The sequence below is a fragment of the Thalassophryne amazonica genome, chromosome 10 (genome assembly GCF_902500255.1).
Source record: "Thalassophryne amazonica chromosome 10, fThaAma1.1, whole genome shotgun sequence".
Taxonomy (NCBI): Eukaryota; Metazoa; Chordata; class Actinopteri; order Batrachoidiformes; family Batrachoididae; genus Thalassophryne; species Thalassophryne amazonica.
This window is the reverse complement of record NC_047112.1, coordinates 118,281,016-118,304,929: the sequence shown is the minus strand read 5'-3', so window position 1 is coordinate 118,304,929 and position 23,914 is coordinate 118,281,016. Positions and strand designations below refer to the sequence as shown.

Sequence of the window (23,914 nt, the reverse complement as noted above, 5' to 3'; positions counted from 1 at the left end):
AAGTCCACATTACCCTAGTCTAAGCCTGGTCAAAATAACTACAGGTTTGCTACCTTTTCCAATATATATGTTTATAGGATTTATTGCCCTCCATTGTCACTCTCCCATACAGTATGACCTTATTTTTACTTTTTTTTTTTTTTTTTTTTTTCTTCTTCTTCTTTCAACATTTCTTTTTGACATGCAACTTCTGTTGTATGGCTGGGGGGCCTGGCTGCCTTTTTGTTTCTGTCTTTTGTTTTTCCTTCCAGGTGGCTTGCATTTGGGACTGAGTGGCTGTGTTGCTGAGGCTGTCAGGACCTCACCCTGATCACCTGCGGCTCGTCAGGACTCACAGCTGAGGTGCATCTATATGGAGTGGAACATGGTGGCATTTAAGACTGGAGTACACAGTGTGTATTTGCCAGAGACTCGACCTTGTGACCAGATGGGTGAGATCGTCGTCTCGGGAGCCATCTCATCATCAGTGGATGCAGAGAACGTCCAGGGTTTGATGCACGGTCTGTGAAAGAGGAGGGGGTGAGGTCTCACGCTCGTCAGCACACTTCCTGAGGTACGTTAGATTTTGTGACTAACATTTATACAGTCAGTAAATGTGGTGTCCCTCACACCTTTTTATATTGAGCTGTATGTTAGTCATGTATCGGCTTCCACTGCAGTGGAGTTTTGTGAACTGGATGTTCCATGCCTGCAGGGTGGGAAGCTGATCAGTAATCAAGCCAGGAAGTGTTTGCTGTTTGTACACCTTTAAGTGTTCTCTCTGTGTGTAGAGTGTGGACTCACATAATGGTTCCTTCTTTCACAGACTCGGTTTGTTGCGGCCACCTGGGGGGTGTCGGCGGGGTCCTTGGGTCCGAACAGCTTCTGGCTCCGGACCGTTAGCGCTGCTGGGAGCGCACCACGCCAGACCGCACTTTCTTTTGTTATTTTTGTATCACTGTTATGTATTAAATTCAGTTAGCCTTTGTACCGTGCTTTGCTTATTTCATACTGGGTCCTTCAAACGCTGGTCGGTTCTCCGAGCTGCGTCCGACACATAACTTCACCAAAATAAATCTTATTGGTAAACTTTTTTGGACAGTTCACTTGCCTGGCATAAATGTTTTATTATTGCTGTTAACAGCTCTCCCTGCATTCCACAACCCACCCACATGTGATGGTCTAGTGGTTAAGGTGATCAGAAGATTATGGGTTCAAATCCCCACCTGACTGGAAAATCACTAAGGGCCCTTGTGCAAGGCCTTTAAACCTCTAGTTGCTCCTGGTGTGTAGTGAGCCTCAGACTGGTGCAAAAAAAGTCTTCCTCTTTTTTGGGTACAGATGTCACTCGGAGAAGAGTCCAGTGCTGCCTCTGGTGGACAGCAGGAGGAAGTGTCAGGCCTGTTTATGTTCAACACAGGACCTTTTGATGGACTGGAATTGTTTTTCTGAGTGGCATAAATATAATTTGTGTGGCATCTGATTGTTTTATCAATAGCTGTACAAAAAAACCTGAAGCATTTCCTACATTTTAATGTAATAGTTGCATATAACTTTAATATAGAAATTTGTACGTGTTTTTTAAATTTAGAATTCATATTTGCATTTTTAGTTATAAAAATGGTTTGTTACACATTTGTGATTTTCACAGTAAAAAAAAAAAAAATTACTTTTTTCCTATTCTGATTTTATTTTTTGTGTGAAATTAGGTACACTGTTTTAATGCAGTATGTCAGAATGACACAGGTGAGGTTGTGCTGGAAAAAAATGACACCAAACAAGGCAAGGTAAACAGTTTTTTAAGGTAAATTATAGAGATGAGTATCGAGAACCATTTCTTTTCGGGTATCGTTAAGAAATGATTCAATCCACCGATATCAATGGCCTTTTGGCTTAACGATTCCCTTATCGGTCCTTCAGAGCAGCCGCTGTTTTTGAGGGTGTTTGTCTGGAAAATGATCATTTCTCTACGTTGATTGCAGACCCTGCAGTGGGTCTGTAATCAACCGTTTCTGCAGCGCGGCTCTGCTTTGAACCTTGAACCAATGAAGCAGTGCTCCGACCCGCTGCTTCATTGGTTCTCTGCTTCAATGCTTTTCGTTGCGAGAAAGAAATGAGAATCGTCCTCTGTTCCGTTGCTCCAAACGCTGTGCCGCTCGGAACGAATAACTTCAAAGCAAATCGCAGTTTCAATCAAATGACACCTTTTTCCAAACGTTGTAGTACAAACAATAAACTGCAATCGAACAAAATATTTTTTTTCTTCCAAAAATGAGATGTCCTGCGCTGCAGCAGTCCAAGACTGTGCAGCTGCAGACCTGCAGACTCCAGCAGCCGGCTGAGTTCAGCTCAGAGGTACAGAGGGACATTCATGCCAGTAATGTCTGAAAGGAAACGCTTTTGACAAAAACTACAGATTTTGTTTATTTTTATTTATGTCCAGAGATCAAGGATCCAGTGAACAATTTCATATTTGTTTACTTTAAGACTCAATAAAATGTTGTTGACATAGAAAACCAGTAAAGCCTACTTTTAGTACACAGAAAATTCACAATATGTATTGATAAGGAAATCGATAAGCGGAATCGATAATGCTATTGATATTGATAAAATATTATCAATACCCATCTCTAGTAAATTATGAAAGTAAAACTAAAAGTAGTAAAAAAAAAAAATGCTCACTTATACACAGGACTCAAGTGTTAAATACTCGTCGTCTCAGTTGCAGGTTGACACATTATTTCATGCTTTTTGGGATTTGTGAGAAGAAATGATAACGTAACTATGACATGACCTGCCGATCAATACTGGTATGAAGATGAAGACACACTGGTAGATCGGGTTATTCTCAGGAAGGAACTGCTTTTTTTAAAAATTTTTATAGGTAATACCTGCATTTTGAAGGACAGCTTTGGATTGTGATGATACAGTACTGTTCATTGCACATATTTTAACGTTAAGGCCTCTTCAATTTTCTCTTCAGGAATCACCTGGGTTTTGGTGTATCGGACAGAAAAGTACAAGAGACTAAAGGCTGAGGTTGAAAAGCAAAGCAAAAAACGTAAGACATACATACCGGTACTTACACATGGTTGATTTTGAGTCTTTATTTTGTTCTTTGTTTTGTTGTCTCAATTATTTGTGTGCTTCAGAATGTTCAGAATAACTCAGTGCTGGTTGATTGTTTTAGTTGAGAAGAAAAAGGAAGCTATTACAGAATCTGCAGGACGCCAGCAGAAGAAGAAGATTGGTAAGAACCATTCTGTTTGAAAGTAATTGGTTGACTTTAAGTCTAAATGGGCATTTACACCAGCGTGCCTTTGCTTCACGACACATCACAAGCTGTGTCACGCTGGAGAGTTAACTCGTCTTTAACGGGTGCACAGACAGGATGCCAGAGGGGCGCCGGTCCGTGCTATTGCGCACAGAGAATTTTGAAATGTTCAAAAAAATCTTTCACACACAAATGTCGTGCTGTGTGGCGCGATGTACTCTCCAACATGACGTGCAGCTCGTCAAGTGGAGTAAAGAAGTGAACAGAGTGAGTGGTGACGTCAACGGATCAGAGCACAGCTTGTCTGAACGATTATTACAAGAAGTTACATCTGTTATAAACATACTTTAACAGCTGCACACAAGAAGGAAAAACACACAACTGTTTTACCAAGCCATGACAATGTAAACAAGTCAAATAATTACCTTTTTAGACGGCTCCAAATGCTTTCTGCAGCGTGTTAGGTACACACGCAAACGGCTCCGGCTGCAGCCTCCTCTGTAATTAGAGCCGTTTTCAACAGCCAATTTGCAGAAAAAAAAAGATTAATCCGGCACAAAATAATTATTTTATATACGCAGTGTCCAGCGCAGAGCATGTGGCAGCCGGTAGAACAAAGAATGGCGTCCAGCTGTGAACACAGCGGGTGGGATCGTCACGATGTAGTTCGTACTGTTGTGTGAAGCAAAGACATGCTTGTGTAAATGGGCCTTAACCCTCTTCCCCATGTGGAATTGGTTACTTTTTTGTTAAAAAAAAAAACAGCCTAGGTAGAGACCAGGCAGTCCCAGTGATACTTCATTATGGAGAATTTGTAGTGCATTTCTGCGTTTTCAGCATTAACACTGGCACAGTGTAAATATAAATACTGTGGTTTGAAAATGCCACAGTTTCAAACGTCCAGGATGTAACACGTCTCCAGCCAGAGATGTCAATCACCAAGTCAGATTGCAAAAGTTTGAGGATTTACGATATTGGGGCTGAATGGTGACTTTTGTAGGGCTGTAATGGACCAGAGATGATCTGTGATCCGTATGGACCTCCCCCACACCATTTGGTATGCTTATGAACTGTGGATTAAATACAAAGTTTACATAATAGTGTGAAATGAAGATTTATTATCATGTTTTGGAAGTAATAATTGTCGTGTTGCAGTGAAATCAAAGCAGATGTGTGTTCACATGAGTGGGGGAAAAAAAGTTTTTTTTTTTTTTGCAAAGCAGCCGGTGTAAACATGATGTATATCAGGACATCAGGATCCAAGCATGGAAAGAATTATTCCAAAATATCAGGCGTTGAGGACAGCATCCGAGCGTGGGCGTAGCCGAGGTGACTGTGAATCCCCTGAGCTCAGGGGCGAAATCTGACTTTTGCCGAGTGATACACCACTTATATGTCTCATTTTTTTTCCTGATCTGATCATTGATCTGACACTAGTCTGTTATGGTTCTGAAATGTGTAATTATCTTACATGATGATTAGAAATCAGCTGTACTCGGGACAGGGTAAATGTCTTTAATGTGATTGGGTAAGACCCTAAAGTCAACTGGTTAATGATGGACTAATTAGGATAAGCTACCACTCATAGGGACAACCGAACATCAAAGGTATGGCTTGAACATTATTAAAAATGCCTTCTATCGCCTGGTGTTTGTTTGATTTACTGCAAACAATGAGACAAACTACAGCATCAACTCCTGAATAATGTTTGAAATGTTTGTCTGAAGTGCGATGTGATTAAAATGCTGCATAATGATGAATGAACCCTAAAGTATCAGGAAGCAATGGGATGTTGACATATGATTGTGATTGGTTTGCAGAAAGACAAGAAGAGAAACTGAAGAACAACAACAGAGACCTGTCCATGGTGAGAGTCACTGTGGAACCATGTGATTTTTAATACTGTGACATAATCCGGTGAATGTGGTGAATCAACTGATTTGCACTCCGAATGTGCACGAATCACTGAAGGCAGCTTCGGCCCACATTCTGGGTACTCGCATGGCATTCGTACACTGCTGCCCGAATATTTGTCCCAGCTGAGGTTTGGGGGTGTAGCAGAGTGAGTGCTGTGGTCCACTCTTTGAAGACCTGCTGGGTTTCGAATGACATCCAACCAATGGACTGATTACATGCAAACCAGGATCCCCTGACTATTGCACCACTGTAGTGCATGTGATTGTGCGTGATCAGATTATTATGGACATCTGATCACCGATGTGCACACCCACAGCCATTATTACTGATGTCGCCAGTCCGAATGGCCCCTCCTAAAAATTGGCCTGCCCTGCCTTCACTGTCCAGGAGTCATTTCAGCCACGGTTCACTGATTATCACCTCGTTTCTGCTTCAGACTGCCTCTAGTCATCAACAGATATAAGAACTCAGCAACAGATATCTGAAGCTTTTGTACAACAATCATTTCCACATAAATTCAGCATTATTTCATAATAAAAGACGGAGGAAGCGATCAGAGCGCAGCAGCCAGACGACCTGCTGCGTTCACTGCACCGCCGTCATTTCACAGCATCAGCAGCAACTCACTGATTATCGCCTTGTTTCTGCTTAAAACTGACTTTAGAATGATTCAAGAGGTTTTACGGTGCCATCTGATGGTTTCTAATCACATTGTTCCTTTTGATCGCTTTGGGTTAAGAGAGTCCGTCTCAGATGAGCTGCTGCGGTCCCAAATGGCGCATGTGCAGTGGACGCAGGGCGGTCCCATTTTTATGGGGGACCGTTTGGTCTGCGACACCCGTAATAGCCACCAGTCCACAGTGCACTGCAGTAAATCCTTGATCAGGGGGCCCTGTATGACATACATCAGTCCATATGTTGTATAAAATACGGAAACCAGAGGGGAGGTAAGACGGGTTCTGACATTAATGCATCAGCAGCCGCAACCCCTCCTCCCATTGCATGCACGCCCTTTCTCTCTCTCTCTTACCCACCAGAATACCAGCTGTTTAGCGCATAGCAGGACATGCTGTCCAGATGGGCTCACCCACAGTGGTGCGGTCAGCTGTTATGTGCAGCTGAGCAGTCATTTGATCCAAGCTCACTCACGCGCAGTGGTTCGATGAAGGAGTCTCATGCAGGACCCACAGAGTGGTCAGGTGATCGGAGGTCACGCATTTGCAGCGGTTCGATCAGATGAGAGAACCCAACGCCTTTCTGCTCTTCAAGATATCAGGTCCATGAGCTGACCTCACTGTGGTTCATGCTTGTGCCCTGGCAATCAGTCATTGCTTCAGACTGTGTGGCGCTTGCAATCACGTTAGGTGCTGCGATGTGCAGCAGGGCTTGGCACTATATGGGAATTTTGTGGTGGATGAGGCATTTGAAAGCTGATGTTGGCAGCACATGGCGCTGGCAGGATGAGAGGGTGGTCATTACAAACTTTGGCTCCTGCTGGTGTTTGCCCTGCTCTGTGACACACACCTGGAGCTATTCTGAAGGTGAATTTTATTTTTATTTATGTTGGGAAGGCCTGGTGAACCAGTTGCTCCGTCATTCCTCCTACAGAGGTATATGATATTCATGTCGTGATAGGTGTAGTACAGCTGTCACATCCAGTTCAACTGCGTTGTGGTGCTCTGCACCGAGCCTGTGACACGCATTGACTCACTGTGGGGCAGCAAGGTCCGCTCAGACCGGGCGTGTGTTCACAGTCCTGATTTCACGTGCGCACTCATATAGATTTAGAAGTAGGGATGGGTATTGTTATGATTTTATCGATATCAATGCCATTGTCGATTCTGCTTATCGATCCAGCTGCTTTTAAACATGCTGTGGTTCGACCTCTTCTTAAAAACCTCACCTGGACTGGTCAGTTTTATCCAATTTTAGACCTGTGTCTCATCTGCCATTTCTGTCTAAGGTTTTAGAAAAGGTTGTGTTTTTACAGTTACAATCATTTTCAGAAGACAATCTCATCCTTGAAAAATTCCAATCTGGGTTTAGATCACGACACAGCACTGAGTCAGCACTTTTAAAAGTTCATAATGACATCACTTTGTCAGTGGATGCGGGGAATTCCGCTGTGCTGGTTCTGTTGGACCTCACAGCAGCCTTTGATACTGTGGATCACACAGGACTTGTCTCCCGGTTAGAACATTTTATTGGCATTCATGGTACTGCACTTAAGTGGTTTAGATCATATTTGGCTGAAAGGAACTTCTCTGTCATGATTGGGGACCTCTCCTCATCAACTACTCACCTGTCTTGTGGAGTGCCGCAGGGTTCTGTCCTTGGGCCAATTCTATTTTCTTTGTACATTCTGCCATTGGGGTCAATTATAACCCAGCACAATCTGTCCTTTCATTGTTATGCAGATGATCTGCAAATTTATCTGCCTGTGAGGACTAACGGGAGTGATGCTTTGTCATCACTATTTAATTGTATTTGCGATGTAAAGCAATGGCTGTCCCAAAACTTCCTTTACCTGAATGATGGTAAAACTGAGATCATGGTGTTTGAGCGCTCTGTCATACCAAATGTGGTAACACCAAATTTTGGTGCTCTGGCTAACTATGTAAAACCAGCTGTCAAGAATTTGGGAGTGATAACTGACAGCTGTTTGAGGTTCGATCAACAGATAAACTCAGTTGTCAAAGCTAGTTTTTTCCAGCTTTGTCTTTTGGCTAAAATAAAGCACTTTCTCAGTAGACGTGATCTTGAGACAGCCATTCATGCTTTCATCAGCTCCAGACTTGATTATTGTAATGCACTTTATTCGGGCATTAATCAGTCGTCTCTTGCGCGTCTCCAGTTGGTGCAGAATGCTGCTGCTCGTCTTTTAACAAACACTTTTAGACGTGAGCGCATTACGCCCGTCCTGTACTCACTCCACTGGCTTCCAGTTTGTTTTAGAATTGATTTTAAAATTTTAAAGTTTGTTTTTAAAGCTATTTATGGCCTTGCACCTTCCTACTTGTCTGAAATTTTAACTTTGCGCACCTACAGTAGGACATTAAGGGCGTCTGGCCAGCTTTACTTACATGTTCCAAGGTCAAGATATAAATGCTGGGGTGATCATGCTTTCGCAGTAGCCGGCCCCAGACTGTGGAACAAGCTACCTCTTGAGTTACATACTACAACCCCTGGCAAAAATTATGGAATCACCGGCCTCAGAAGATGTTCATTCAGTTGTTTAATTTTGTAGAAAAAAAGCAGATCACAGACATGACACAAAACTAAAGTCATTTCAAATGGCAACTTTCTGGCTTTAAGAAACACTATAAGAAATCAGGAAAAATAATTGTGGCAGTCAGTAACGGTTACTTTTTTAGACCAAGCAGAGGGGAAAAAAATATGGACTCACTCAATTCTGAGGAATAAATTATGGAATCACCCTGTAAATTTTCATCCCCAAAACTAACACCTGCATCAAATCAGATCTGCTCGTTAGTCTGCATCTAAAAAAGAGTGATCACACCTTGGAGAGCTGTTGCACCAAGTGGACCAACATGAATCATGGCTCCAACACGAGAGATGTCAATTGAAACAAAGGAGAGGATTATCAAACTCTTAAAAGAGGGTAAATCATCACGCAATGTTGCAAAAGATGTTGGTTGTTCACAGTCAGCTGTGTCTAAACTCTGGACCAAATACAAACAACATGGGAAGGTTGTTAAAGGCAAACATACTGGTAGACCAAGGAAGACATCAAAGCGTCAAGACAGAAAACTTAAAGCAATATGTCTTAAAAATCGAAATGCACAACAAAACAAATGAGGAACGAATGGGAGGAAACTGGAGTCAACGTCTGTGACCGAACTGTAAGAAACCTCCTAAAGGAAATGGGATTTACATACAGAAAAGCTAAACGAAAGCCATCATTAACACCTAAACAGAAAAAAAACAAGGTTACAATGGGCTAAGGAAAAGCAATCGTGGACTGTGGATGACGGGATGAAAGTCATATTCAGTGATGAATCTCGAATCTGCATTGGGCAAGGTGATGATGCTGGAACTTTTGTTTGGTGCCGTTCCAATGAGATTTATAAAGATGACTGCCTGAAGAGAACATGTAAATTTCCACAGTCATTGATGATATGGGGCTGCATGTCAGGTAAAGGCACTGGGGAGATGGCTGTCATTACATCATCAATAAATGCACAAGTTTACGTTGATATTTTGGACACTTTTCTTATCCCATCAATTGAAAGGATGTTTGAGGATGATGAAATCATTTTTCAAGATGATAATGCATCTTGCCATAGAGCAAAAACTGTGAAAACATTCCTTGCAAAAAGATACATAGGGTCAATGTCATGGCCTGCAAATAGTCCGGATCTTAATCCAATTGAAAATCTTTGGTGGAAGTTGAAGAAGATGGTCCATGACAAGGCTCCAACCTGCAAAGCTGATCTGGCAACAGCAATCAGAGAAAGTTGGAGCCAGATTGATGAAGAGTACTGTTTGTCACTCATTAAGTCCATGCCTCAGAGACTGCAAGCTGTTATAAAAGCCAGAGGTGGTGCAACAAAATACTAGTGATGTGTTGGAGCGTTCTTTTGTTTTTCATGATTCCATAATTTATTCCTCAGAATTGAGTGAGTCCATATTTTTTTCCTCTGCTTGGTCTAAAAAAGTAACCGTTACTGACTGCCACAATTTTTTTTTCCTGATTTCTTATAGTGTTTCTTAAAGCCAGAAAGTTGCCATTTGAAATGACTTTAGTTTTGTGTCATGTCTGTGATCTGCTTTTTTTTCTACAAAATTAAACAACTGAATGAACATCCTCCGAGGCCGGTGATTCCATCATTTTTGCCAGGGGTTGTATTCCTGACCTAGCACTTTTTAAATCTAAGTTAAAGACTTATTTATTAAACTGGCTTTTAACACTTAGTGGGGAGGTGACATGTTCTGTTATTTTTATGTTCTTTTTTATGTGCTGTTTTAAAATTTTATTCTATATGTGTTTTATTTTTGTGAATTTGTGTTTTTAATGTTAAGCACTTTGGACACCAGTCGGTGCTGTAAAACGCTTTATAAATAAATGTTGATTGATTGATTGATTGATCCGATTCCTTATCGATTCTCTTATCAATACCTCTTGTGAGTTTTGTAATAAAAGTAGGCTTTACAGGTTTTCTGTGTATTTCATTGAGTCTTAAAGTAAATAAATATGAAATTGGTCACTGTATCCTTGATCTCTGGACATAAATAAAAATAAACAAAACGGTGTTTTGCTTTGACGTTATTAATTCCGACTGGACTCTATCATTCTAACTTGACTCGGCTTTGATGAGAGAGTTTGAGGGGAGAACAAGGAACTAACTGCTTGCAGCCAGAAAGTTTTTTTTTTTTTTCTTTTAATTGTTCACATGTGCGCGCGTGAACGAACCATCCGTGAGTGGACTGGACATGTCCGGACTTTTTACTGGATGTCTCTGGCAATCAGTCTGTGAGCAGGACTTTTATGGATTTTATGTAAACACATTTGTGAGAGAAGAAGCTGCTTCACAGTGCCTCTCTTCGCTAGACAGCTCCACACAGAGAAGGAGCTGCAGCTGCAGTCAGCATTTTTTTTTTCCCTCTGGTCTTTTTTTTTTTTTCTTTTTAAGCGTGTAGTTTTACTGCATTGTGTACATGGTATAAAAACACTCCTGGGTGATTTTTACTGTGGGAACAATGGAACACACCAGGAATCATAAATTGGCATTGGGTAACGTTGTCTTGTGAGGGTGTGGCTTCCAGTCACATTGTCTTGGCACTAGGTTGCTTCCACGTGGCGTCGTCATTACGATGCATGACGCAACTGGGAGCAGCCCTGGTGTGAAAGGGGCAAACATGTTTAATTTTTTTTGCATCGTCTGCTCCAAAAAAAAGTCCAGACATCTCCAGTCCACTCACCGATGGTTTGTTCATGCGCGCACATGTGAACAATTAAAAGAAAAAAAAAAACTGGCTGCAAGCAGTTAGTTCCTTGTTTTCCCCTCAAACTCTCTCATCACAGTTTAAAAAAAAAAAAAAAAAAGACAAAAAAGGACATAAGTCCTGCTCATAGACTGATTGCTAGAGACAGGACATGTCAACATCAAGTAGAACTCCAGACATCTCCACATTTGCTCACGGACAGTTCGTCCGCACGAGCATCTCGCGGTCAAAGGAGGAAAGATAAACTATAACAGAACTCAGAGCGCAGACCTGCAGCTCAGCACAAGAACAAATATAAACTAGAAGAGAAGTCAGAGTGCACAGTCTGTCTGCAGCCAAACTGTGCACTCTGACTTCTCTGTGCAGAGAACCTGCAGGCTGCGTTCTCACCTCCTCTCTGCCCCCTGCTGCATGCACCTGACGCAGACATTCCTGCATCGTCATGACGCCACAGGAAGCAACTGGGAGCAGCCCCGGGGTGAAAGGGGCTAGAGTTGCGATACTAGTTGGATGGAAACACAGCTAATGAGAGTACCAGTTCTTGTTGAAATAACTTTACATGTAAGTACCATTTGTTACGATGACATAATATTAGAAATGGTAAAATAACCAAAATTATTGTTCATTCTTACTTGTGGTAATCCCATGCAGTCTGGTTTCTATACTGCGCCGCTTATTACAACCATAACCAGCACAAAATACCGGCAAATTTGTTCACTCTCCATTGATTCCGGTTGACTCTGGTGCTAGCCTATTGTGAAGAGACCCATCCAATATGGCTGGATTACATTGCAGCAAGTCATGAGGTGTCTACCTATATGTCTGTGTTTACCATAGAGGGCCATACTGTTTGTATTTCTTTGTAATTGAAGTAAATAAAGTCCAAAACATATTCAGTGTCAGCTTTACCATCAGAGAGCCTCAACTACAACCACCACAAAAGACTCCAAGCTGTCAGTGATGTTAAAGGGGGCAACACACAGTATTAAACATGTATGTAAACTTTTGATCAGGTTCATTTGGATAGTTTGTTGTCATTATGATTTATAAAGGGTAAACACAGTTGTTTAACAGTAAATGGCTTCACACAACCACTAACCATGAGTAAAAAAAGTTTTTGTGTTATCATTTATATTTTCTGAAAAATGGCCAAAAAAACTAAAATCCTGCCAGAGTATGTAAACATGTAAACTTATGAGCACAGCTGTATACTGTGTGGAGTAGTGCAAAAAAAAATGGAGATGTGTGTCTGTGTGTAAACATAATATACATAGTGTGAAAAAGCATAGTATTACCTGCAGTATCACTTCCTCAGTACATAAGATCCAAACAGAACATCGTCTTTGATTTTGGCAGCCTTCTTACCACGTCAAGTTGATTCCAAATGACTATTCTTAATTCTCTTCTTTTCAGGTGCGCATGAAGTCCATGTTTGCTATCGGGTTCTGCTTCACGGCTTTAATGGGCATGTTCAACTCCATGTAAGTGTCCACAGGTACACAGATTTAAGAAATCAGTTCTTTTATTACATACAACCCCTGGCAATAATTATGGAATCACCGGCCTCAGAGGATGTACATTCAGTTGTTTAATTTTGTAGAAAAAAAGCAGATCACAGACATGACACAAAACTAAAGTCATTTCAAATGGCAACTTTCTGGCTTTAAGAAACACTATAAGAAATCAGGAAAAATAATTGTGGCAGTCAGTAACGGTTACTTTTTTAGACCAAGCAGAGGGAAAAAAATATGGACTCACTCAATTCTGAGGAATAAATTATGGAATCACCCTGTAAATTTTCATCCCCAAAACTAACACCTGCATCAAATCAGATCTGCTCGTTAGTCTGCATCTAAAAAGGCGTGATCACACCTTGGAGAGCTGTTGCACCAAGTGGACTGACATGAATCATGGCTCCAACACGAGAGATGTCAATTGAAACAAAGGAGAGGATTATCAAACTCTTAAAAGAGGGTAAATCATCACGTAATGTTGCAAAAGATGTTGGTTGTTCACAGTCAGCTGTGTCTAAACTCTGGACCAAATACAAACAACATGGGAAGGTTGTTAAAGGCAAACATACTGGTAGACCAAGGAAGACATCAAAGTGTCAAGACAGAAAACTTAAAGCAATATGTCTCAAAAATCAAAAATGCACAACAAAACAAATGAGGAACGAATGGGAGGAAACTGGAGTCAACGTCTGTGACCGAACTGTAAGAAACCGCCTAAAGGAAATGGGATTTACATACAGAAAAGCTAAACGAAAGCCATCATTAACACCTAAACAGAAAAAAACAAGGTTACAATGGGCTAAGGAAAAGCAATCGTGGACTGTGGATGACTGGATGAAAGTCATATTCAGTGATGAATCTCGAATCTGCATTGGGCAAGGTGATGATGCTGGAACTTTTGTTTGGTGCCGTTCCAATGAGATTTATAAAGATGACTGCCTGAAGAGAACATGTAAATTTCCACAGTCATTGATGATATGGGGCTGCATGTCAGGTAAAGGCACTGGGGAGATGGCTGTCATTACATCATCAATAAATGCACAAGTTTACATTGATACTTTTCTTATCCCATCAATTGAAAGGATGTTTAGGGATGATGAAATCATTTTTCAAGATGATAATGCATCTTGCCATAGAGCAAAAACTGTGAAAACATTCCTTGCAAAAAGACACATAGAGTCAATGTCATGGCCTGCAAATAGTCCGGATCTTAATCCAATTGAAAATCTTGTTGAGGAAAGTTGAAGAAAATGGTCCATGACAAGGCTCCAACCTGCAAAGCTGATCTGGCAACAGCAATCAGAGAAAGTTGGAGCCAGATTGATGAAGAGTACTGTTTGTCACTCATTAAGTCCATGCCTCAGAGACTGCAAGCTGTTATAAAAGCCAGAGGTGGTGCAACAAAATACTAGTGATGTGTTGGAGCGTTCTTGTTTTTCATGATTCCATAATTTATTCCTCAGAATTGAGTGATTCCATATTTTTTTCCCTCTGCTTGGTCTAAAAAAGTAACCGTTACTGACTGCCACAATTTTTTTTTCTTGATTTCTTAGTGTTTCTTAAAGCCAGAAAGTTGCCATTTGAAATGACTTTAGTTTTGTGTCATGTCTGTGATCTGCTTTTTTTCTACAAAATGAAACAACTGAATGAACATCCTCCGAGGCCGGTGACTCAGAAGGTAATTAATGCTTGTCTATGGATTTAAAATACATACAGTAAGTACCACAAAAGAACAAATTAAATTCTTAAGATACAAGTAGAACTGAATTGTTCTTATTGTCATGTCTGTAAGTATTTGGACCATGATATGTTTTTTGTAGTTTTGGCTCTGTACACCACCATCGCAGAGTTGAAATGAAACAATTGAGATGTGCTTTTTGTGTAAAATTTTAGCTTTAATTCAAGAGTTTTTAACAAAAATATCACATTATAAGAATTACAACTGATATGCAGTTCCACCATTTTCAGAGGCTGTAAGTCATTGGAGAAATTAAATGCAATTATTGTTGATACAAATCATAGACAGGGGTAGAGAAGCTTGAATCTTTGACTGGACTGGAATGCTTGACGTGAGGATGTTTCACTTCAAATCGCAGAAGCTTCCTCAGCTAAAATTCTTGCTCTGGAAGTCTGACTTCTGTCTGACTCTTGTAGAGACGAATAAACAGAAGCCAGCAAAAGCTGGAGTTTTAAACCTAACCAGACCCCTCCTACCAAGAGGCAGACTGCTATCGGCTAGTGACTAAACAATAGCTCTAATTAGCACCTATTATGCTCTAGTTATCACCCTCCTAATGACAGGGTAGCTGTCCCTCCTAACTATGGGACTGACGCCTTTCCTGACGATGTGAATGACTCATTACCATGAACAAAAGACTGAAACTGCTTTGACCTGAGTACCCCATTGTAAACAGTGGACAAAGCGTGTCTCAGACCCCCTCCCCGGTTAAGGCTTGGTTTCATCTGTTTCACATACAAAGCTTCCTTCACTCCCCTCTCAAACCATTTCTTTTCTCTGGCTAAGATTTTAACTTCCTTGTCCTTAAACGTGTGGTTAGTGTCTTTAAGGTGGAGATGAACTGCAGACTGAGGTCCACCGGCGCCCTCTCTACGGTGCTGGTATAGCCTTTTGTGCAACGGCTGCTTAGTCTCACTTATGTAGTGTTCGTTACAGTTTTCCTGACATCTGATAGAATACACTACATTGCTCTGTTTGTAACTAGGATCCCTAGTTACAGACTACCAGAGCAAGAATTTTAGCTGAGGAAGCCTCTGCGATTAGAAGTGAAACATCCTCACGTCAAGCAACCCAGTCCAGTCAAAGATTCAAGCTTCTCTACTATGGAAACCACCTGGACAACTGAGAGCCTTCACAGAAACATAGACAGGGGTGATGGTCAAGTGGTTAGTGCACTTGTTTTCAGTGCGGATGGTTCAAACCCCTGCCACATTTATCTGTGTAATGTGGAGTTGCGTCCATAAGGGCATCCGGTGTAAAACGTCTGCCAAATCAACGTGTCGACACAAAGGGATTTATTATTGTTCACACAAATCTTCACTCACAGCCATTTTTCTTTATATGTACAAATATATCTATCAGAGGATGAATACATGAACACTTATTTGCAAACCGTATGGAACTGTGTGGTGAATCTGTCTGGAGTTGGCAGTTCTCAAAGGCCACTGTAGAAAGAGACAAGTGAGGGAAGCCAGCGAGACACCCATGAAATTAAACTTCTGTAGATATGGACTGGAGAATTGTGCATATCGTTCAGCTTTTGTCTGTTGAATCACCACTTATATACATCTTAATGATGAAGTGGATCAGAGAAGACATCAACTCTAGACTTAAGTCTCCCATGTGCCTTCTAGCAAATGAGTTGAAATTTCTCTTAAAGAAAAGCTTGCTCTGTGTCACTTCATGATGGAATTTGTGGAAAAGCAAATTAATTATCTTGATAGTTTTTTCCTGTAGTTTTTGAAACATTTTTAAAAAGTGTTTTTCAGTGCATGAAGTGCATTATGTTTTTGTTTGTTCAGTTTTGATGGAAGAGTTGTTGCCAAACTGCCATTTGTGCCGCTGTCCTACATCCAAGGCCTGTCCCATCGTAACCTCCTGGGTGAGGATTATACCGACTGCTCCTTCATCTTCCTCTACATCCTCTGCACCATGTCCATCAGACAGGTAACTGCAGGGCAGAACTTGTATCCTTAGCGTGCACACTTCTGATTGTTCAGCCATTAAATTTAATAACCGTCACCTCTGCCAACATCAACAACTAGTCTTTAAGGCCCCCTGACACTTTGCACAACTTTGATCTGCACACCTGCACGCACTCTGCCGTGCACGAGAGTAAACCCATCTTAAACGCGTTGTAAATTGTGCGCAAAGAAAATTTTGAAATGTTCAAAATCTCCATCACGCATTAATTACGTGAACGACATGTGAACATTACGCAAACAATAATTTCACAAGGACCACAATGGAAAGAAGCTTTTATTATGGTGTCAGATCAGCACCAAAACCACACCCATGTAAAAAATGCATTTGGGTGTATTATTTTATTTCATAATTCAGATATTAACTGCACGTGCGCAAATTATCTCTGCCTGCGGGAGGAAACTACAGAATTGGAGTCAGTGCCAACTATAAGCTTAAAACCAGGAAGTTCAAGCATAAAGCATAAGTCTGTCAAAAACATTATGGGCATTTTTTTGTGTGTGTGTGTGTGTGTGTGTGTGTGTGTGTGTGTGTGTGTGTGTGTGTGTGTGTGTGTGTGTGTGTGTGTGTGTGTGTGTGTGTGTGTGTGTGTGTGTGTGTGTGTGTGTGTGAAATAAAAATAATTTAATGTGGCATGAATTGATTTATTTGGCACACAATTACCAAGAAGTTCTTTTTGAATAACAATTCTAGCAATAATAATTAAAGCTGAATTCTGTAATAGATAAACAGATAAAGACAATAGATTAAAGCATTAAATTATTGGTTGCCCAGTAACCATAAAGAATTAAAGGGAAAGTTCTTTTTGTCTAAGATTTCTAGCAATAATGATTAAAGCTTTTTTGTTTTCATTTATATAGCGCCAAATCACAACAGAGTTGCGTCAAGTAAGGTCTAACCTTACTAACCCCTAGAGTAAGAGTGGTACCTCTGGGACCAGTGGGTCCCTCTGCTTGGGCCATGTTACAGACATAAATTACAGAACAATTCACAAAACGAATATACAGGAAATGCTGTTGGTGCACAGGACAGGAGGGTCTCCAGCACAAATACCACACCCATCTCTGGGTGGAGCTGCACCTTAAACAGAGAGAAAAAACAGAATCAGGCATCAGAAAGACAAGAAATACTGTTTAATTTGTCAGCATTCAGGCATTGACATGAAGTTTTTTAGTGTACTTGTCTGTAGGACAAGTAACCCTGGCAGTTTACTTGTCCTATAGGAAAAGCTGGTTGTCTGGACAACCCTTGAGTGAGATTCAAATTAAGTATTTATCACATCTACTTAGCTCTAACTTTTCACTTAATAAAAACCTGTCATACTTCTTTTGTTTGTAAGTACTTTAACTTTAATATTCCAACATAAGAATTGCAGCTGAAATAGAAAAATCATTACATTTCAACATTTTCTGGGACTGAGATTTCTTTGCTGTGACATATCACTTCATGAAAAAGTTAACACTGTCACTCTCCTGTGTGGGTGGTAAAATTAAATTTCCAAAAAATACATTTTATTGCATATTGCATGCATAGCCTCTAGCCTTTTAATCCGTTAACCAAGACATAATTCATAATGTTTCTCTCCTGCGATTGTTCATAATTGGGGAAAAAAAATAAAATAATTGGTAAATGCCAATATGCATCTTCTTCTCTCCTGTGTGTTTTCTGAATTAATCACTGTTCGGTGCACGATCATTTGCCAGTAGCAAATCAAATTCTTTTATTTCAACATTTAAAAATGACTTACTGTTCGGCAATTGAAGGAAAATCCCGACAGACATGGCAATATACGAGGTCTATTAGAAAGGTTTCCGACCTTATCTTATTTTTTTTTCAAAAACCTGATAGATTTGAATCACGTGTGCTTGCGTGAGCAAACCTTGAACCTTCATGCGCATGCGTGATTTTTTTCACGCCTGTCGGTTGCGTCATTTGCTTGTAAGCAGCCTTTGTGTGAGGATGGTGGAGTCTTTCGTCATTTTTTCTTTGCAAGGAAATGGCAGAACAACTGGAGCAGTGCGACTGGATCAAATTTTGCTACAAACTGGCCGACAGCCAGGTGGAAACCATTCGGATTATTCAGACGGCTTTCGGTGACGATCATCTGCGCTGTAAAAAAGAATAGTTGAGAATACTTCAAATTTGCAGGCAACAGTCTGCACTAAGACTTTTATGTTGTGCCGATGATGAACTATATACTATAACATATATTTCATCATCAACACAACAACTGACCTAGCTATCTTAGCTAATTATAGGCCAATCACCAACCTTCCTTTTCTCTCAAAAATTCTTGAAAGGGTAGTTGTAAAACAGCTAACTGATCATCTGCAGAGGAATGGTCTATTTGAAGAGTTTCAGTCAGGTTTTAGAATTCATCATAGTACAGAAACAGCGTGACAGTGGACTCATCTCTGTGCTTGTTCTGTTAGACCTCAGTGCTGCTTTTGATACTGTTGACCATAAAATTTTATTACAGAGATTAGAGCATGCCATAGGTATTAAAGGCACTGCGCTGCAGTTACATTTTGTTCATGTAAATGGGGAATCTTCTTCACGAACTAAGGTTAATTATGGAGTTCCACAAGGTTCTGTGCTACGACTGATTGTATTCACTTTATACATGCTTCCCTTAGGCAGTATTATTAGACGGTATTGCTTAAATTTTCATTGTTACGCAGATGATACCCAGCTTTATCTATCCATGAAGCCAGAGGACACACACCAATTAGCTAAACTGCAGGATTGTCTTACAGACATAAAGACATGGATGACCTCTAATTTTCAGTTTTTAAATTCAGATAAAACTGAAGTTATTGTACTTGGCCCCACAAATCTTAGAAACATGGTGTCTAACCAGATCCTTACTCTGGATGGCATTACCCTGACCTCTAGTAATACTGTGAGAAATCTTGGAGTCATTTTTGATCAGGATATGTCATTCAAAGCGCATATTAAACAAATATGTAGGACTGCTTTTTTGCATTTACGCAATATCTCTAAAATTAGAAAGGTCTTGTCTCAGAGTGATGCTGAAAAACTAATTCATGCATTTATTTCCTCTAAGCTGGACTATTGTAATTCATTATTATCAGGTTGTCCTAAAAGTTCCCTGAAAAGCCTTCAGTTAATTCAAAATGCTGCAGCTAGAGTACTGACGGGGACTAGAAGGAGAGAGCATATCTCACCCATATTGGCCTCTCTTCATTGGCTTCCTGTTAATTCTAGAATAGAATTTAAAATTCTTCTTCTTATAAGGTTTTGAATAATCAGGTCCCATCTTATCTTAGGGACCTCATAGTACCATATCACCCCAATAGAGCGCTTCGCTCTCAGACTGCAGGCTTACTTGTAGTTCCTAGGGTTTGTAAGAGTAGAATGGGAGGCAGAGCCTTCAGCTTTCAGGCTCCTCTCCTGTGGAACCAGCTCCCAATTCGGATCAGGGAGACAGACACCCTCTCTACTTTTAAGATTAGGCTTAAAACTTTCCTTTTTGCTAAAGCTTATAGTTAGGGCTGGATCAGGTGACCCTGAACCATCCCTTAGTTATGCTGCTATAGACGTAGACTGCTGGGGGGTTCCCATGATGCACTGAGTGTTTCTTTCTCTTTTTGCTCTGTATGCACCACTCTGCATTTAATCATTAGTGATTGATCTCTGCTCCCCTCCACAGCATGTCTTTTTCCTGGTTCTCTCCCTCAGCCCCAACCAGTCCCAGCAGAAGACTGCCCCTCCCTGAGCCTGGTTCTGCTGGAGGTTTCTTCCTGTTAAAAGGGAGTTTTTCCTTCCCACTGTCGCCAAGTGCTTGCTCACAGGGGGTCGGTTTGACCGTTGGGGTTTTTCTGTAATTATTGTATGGCCTTGCCTTACAATATAAAGCGCCTTGGGGCAACTGTTTGTTGTGATTTGGCGCTATATAAATAAAATTGATTTGGTTTGATTTATTCTTTTTTTGCAGTGTGGGCATCACACAGATTGAGCGGTACAACCGGTTTAAAGACGGCCGCACAACGGTGGAGAGCGCACTGTGCTCCGGGCGGCATCAACATGCAGAAATGACTGGATCATTTCCAAAGTGAACTCTGCGATGATGCGGGACCGTCGTGTGACTATCCGAGAAATTGCAGAAGAGGTGGACATCAGCACTTTTTCGGCACATTCCACTGTGAAAGAAGATTTGGTGAAATTCATGCCGATGGCTTTGGCACAAGGCTGATGGCGCAGCAAAAGCAGCTCCGTGTTGAAGCCTCACAGGACATGTTGTGACATGCCCAGCTCTACTACAATTTCTCAGATAGTCACACGACTGAAAAGCCACAGAAAGCCGTCTGAATCTTCTGAATGGTGCAAGAGCTGGGCATGTCAGGGCATGTCCTGTGAGGCTTCATCACGGAGCTGCTGTTGCTGCGCCACCAGCTTCGTGCCGATGAATTTTGCCGCCGCTCTTTTCATGGCAAAATCTTCTTTCACAGTGGAATGTGGCGAAAAAGTCCTGATGTCCACCTCTTCCGCAGTTTCTCGGATAATCACACGACGGTCCCACATCATCACAGCGTTCATTTTGGAATGATCCGGTCATTTCAGCATGTTGATGGCCGACCGGAGTGCGGTGCGCTCTCTGTTGTGCGGCCGTCTTTAAACCGGTTGTACCGCTGCTTAATCTGTGTGATGCCCAGAGGATCGTCACCGAAAGCCATCTGAATAATCCGAATGGTTTCCACCTGGTTGTCGGCCAGTTTGTGGCAAAATTTGATGCGGCACTGCTCCAGTCATTCCACCATTTCCTTGCAAAGAAAAAACGACGAGAGACTCCACCCATCCTCACACAGAGGCTGCTTACAAGCAAATGACGCAATCAACAGGTGTGAAAAAAATCACGCATGCGCACAAAGGTTCAAGGTTGGCTCACGCAAGCACACGTGATTCAAATCCATCAGGTTTTTGGAAAAAAAAAAAGGTCGGAAACTTTTCTAACAGACCTCGTATTGTGTTGTCCTCTTCTTTGTGCCCCAGCCACGAATAATCCTGTGTTCAGCTACTCACAAATGTCCTCTCTCTTCCTTTTTCTTCATACCTCTTCTTTGAAGCTTTTACACTTGCAGGGGTTGATGCTTTTGTTTGACTGGTGTTTTCCCTGGTATCTGTCCCGGTTTCGGAGGTTTTAGAAAAGACATTCTGTTCAATATATTCTTTAAAAGGCGTATTAATCGATGCGATGTTCGTTATCTAATGTTTCCTGCCACAGTATCTCGCAAGAAGATGCTACGAACTAGAGGGTGAGACAGGAGTAGATTTTCACTCCTGTCCCGTCCCACTCCCAGAGAAAAATTCCTGTCCCATCCCAATCCTGGGCCAGATTAAAAAAAAAAATCCTGTCCTGTCCCACTCCTGGTAAAATGACTCTCACTCCCATCCCGCTCCCATGCAGAATGACTCCTGCTCCTGTACCGCTCCCATTTTTTCATTCTTTTAGTTTTTATGCTTTAGTGTTCTGCAGTTTTATTTCAGGAACAGTTCGTCTGTGGTAATACAGGGAGGCACTTATTGCCTTAATCCAAATTTTTAAAAAACTTCACTAAAAGACACAAAACATAAATAATGCATGGCCTGTGGTCTTATAGTTTTTCAAAATGTGGTGGTGATGGACACGTGATGATCCTGACATTTACTTTGTCTTCTATTTCTGTAACTACAGACTGTATGAAACCAACATGTTTCATGTTTTGTGAGGTCAGCTTTATTTTTTATTTATTTTTTGTTAATATCTAACCATTCCTACATTTGAGGTCTGCAGCATTTTCCAAGAAAAAAAGGTTGGGACAGGACAGTTTATTGTTAATGGAAGAATTAGTTAATAATATTTGCAGCCAGTTTTCTTGGGAAATGTCAGAGGATGAAAACATGAACATTTCCAACTCACTGAATATTTCTTAGACTTTATTTATATCAATCATTCAGAAATACAAACAGTGTGGTACTTTATGGTAAATCTGTGTCAGGTAGGCAGCTCTCAAAAACTAAATGTACATGCTGGAAGAAGACAAGTGAGGGAAGCCACCAATCAATCAATCAATCAATAAATTTTTTTACATAGCGCCAAATCACAACAAACAGTTGCCCCAAGGCGCTTTATATTGTAAGGCAAGGCCATACAATAATTATGTAAAACCCCAACGGTCAAAACGACCCCCTGTGAGCAAGCACTTGGCTACAGTGGGAAGGAAAAACTCCCTTTTAACAGGAAGAAACCTCCAGCAGAACCAGGCTCAGGGAGGGCAGTCTTCTGCTGGGACTGGTTGGGGCTGAGGGAGAGAACCAGGAAAAAGACATGCTGTGGAGGGGAGCAGAGATCAATAACTAATGATTAAATGCAGAGTGGTGCATACAGAGCAAAAAGAGAAAGAAACAGTGCATCATGGGAACCCCCCCAGCAGTCTACGTCTATAGCAGCATAACTAAGGGATGGTTCAGGGTCACCTGATCCAGCCCTAACTATAAGCTTTAGCAAAAAGGAAAGTTTTAAGCCTAATCTTAAAAGTAGAGAGGGTGTCTGTCTCCCTGATCTGAATTGGGAGCTGGTTCCACAGGAGAGGAGCCTGAAAGCTGAAGGCTCTGCCTCCCATTCTACTCTTACAAACCCTAGGAACTACAAGTAAGCCTGCAGTCTGAGAGCGAAGCGCTCTATTGGGGTGATATGGTACTACGAGGTCCCTAAGATAAGATGGGACGTGATTATTCAAAACCTTATAAGTAAGAAGAAGAATTTTAAATTCTATTCTAGAATTAACAGGAAGCCAATGAAGAGAGGCCAATATGGGTGAGATATGCTCTCTCCTTCTAGTCCCCGTCAGTACTCTAGCTGCAGCATTTTGAATTAACTGAAGGCTTTTTAGGGAACTTTTAGGACAACCTGATAATAATGAATTACAGTAGTCCAGCCTAGAGGAAATAAATGCATGAATTAGTTTTTCAGCATCACTCTGAGACAAGACCTTTCTGATTTTAGAGATATTGCGGAAATGCAAAAAAGCAGTCCTACATATTTGTTTAATATGCGCTTTGAATGACATATCCTGATCAAAAATGACTCCAAGATTTCTCACAGTATTACTAGAGCTCAGGGTAATGCCATCCAGAGTAAGGATCTGGTTAGACACCATGTTTCTAAGATTTGTGGGGCCAAGTACAATAACTTCAGTTTTATCTGAGTTTAAAAGCAGGAAATTAGAGGTCATCCATGTCTTTATGTCTGTAAGACAATCCTGCAGTTCAGCTAATTGGTGTGTGTCCTCTGGCTTCATGGATAGATAAAGCTGGGTATCATCTGCGTAACAATGAAAATTTAAGCAATACCGTCTAATAATACTGCCTCAGGGAAGCATGTATAAAGTGAATAAAATTGGTCCTAGCACAGAACCTTGTGGAACTCCATAATTAACTTTAGTCTGTGAAGAAGATTCCCCATTTACATGAACAAACTGTAATCTATTAGACAAATATGATTCAAACCACCGCAGCGCAGTGCCTTTAATACCTATGGCA

The 23,914-nt window shown here is 41.1% G+C and overlaps 1 protein-coding gene across 1 annotated transcript in view; it reads left to right on the top strand.

The window, feature by feature from the left end:
• tmco1 (transmembrane and coiled-coil domains 1) overlaps positions 1-23,914 on the top strand; it is a 47,741-nt gene that overhangs the window by 16,275 nt on the left and 7,552 nt on the right. The window contains exons 2-6 of the mRNA XM_034180764.1: positions 2,963-3,040; positions 3,170-3,229; positions 5,074-5,120; positions 12,551-12,618; positions 16,192-16,336. Coding sequence (XP_034036655.1) covers positions 2,963-3,040; positions 3,170-3,229; positions 5,074-5,120; positions 12,551-12,618; positions 16,192-16,336 — 398 coding nt within the window. The remainder of the gene's footprint in view (positions 1-2,962; positions 3,041-3,169; positions 3,230-5,073; positions 5,121-12,550; positions 12,619-16,191; positions 16,337-23,914) is intronic.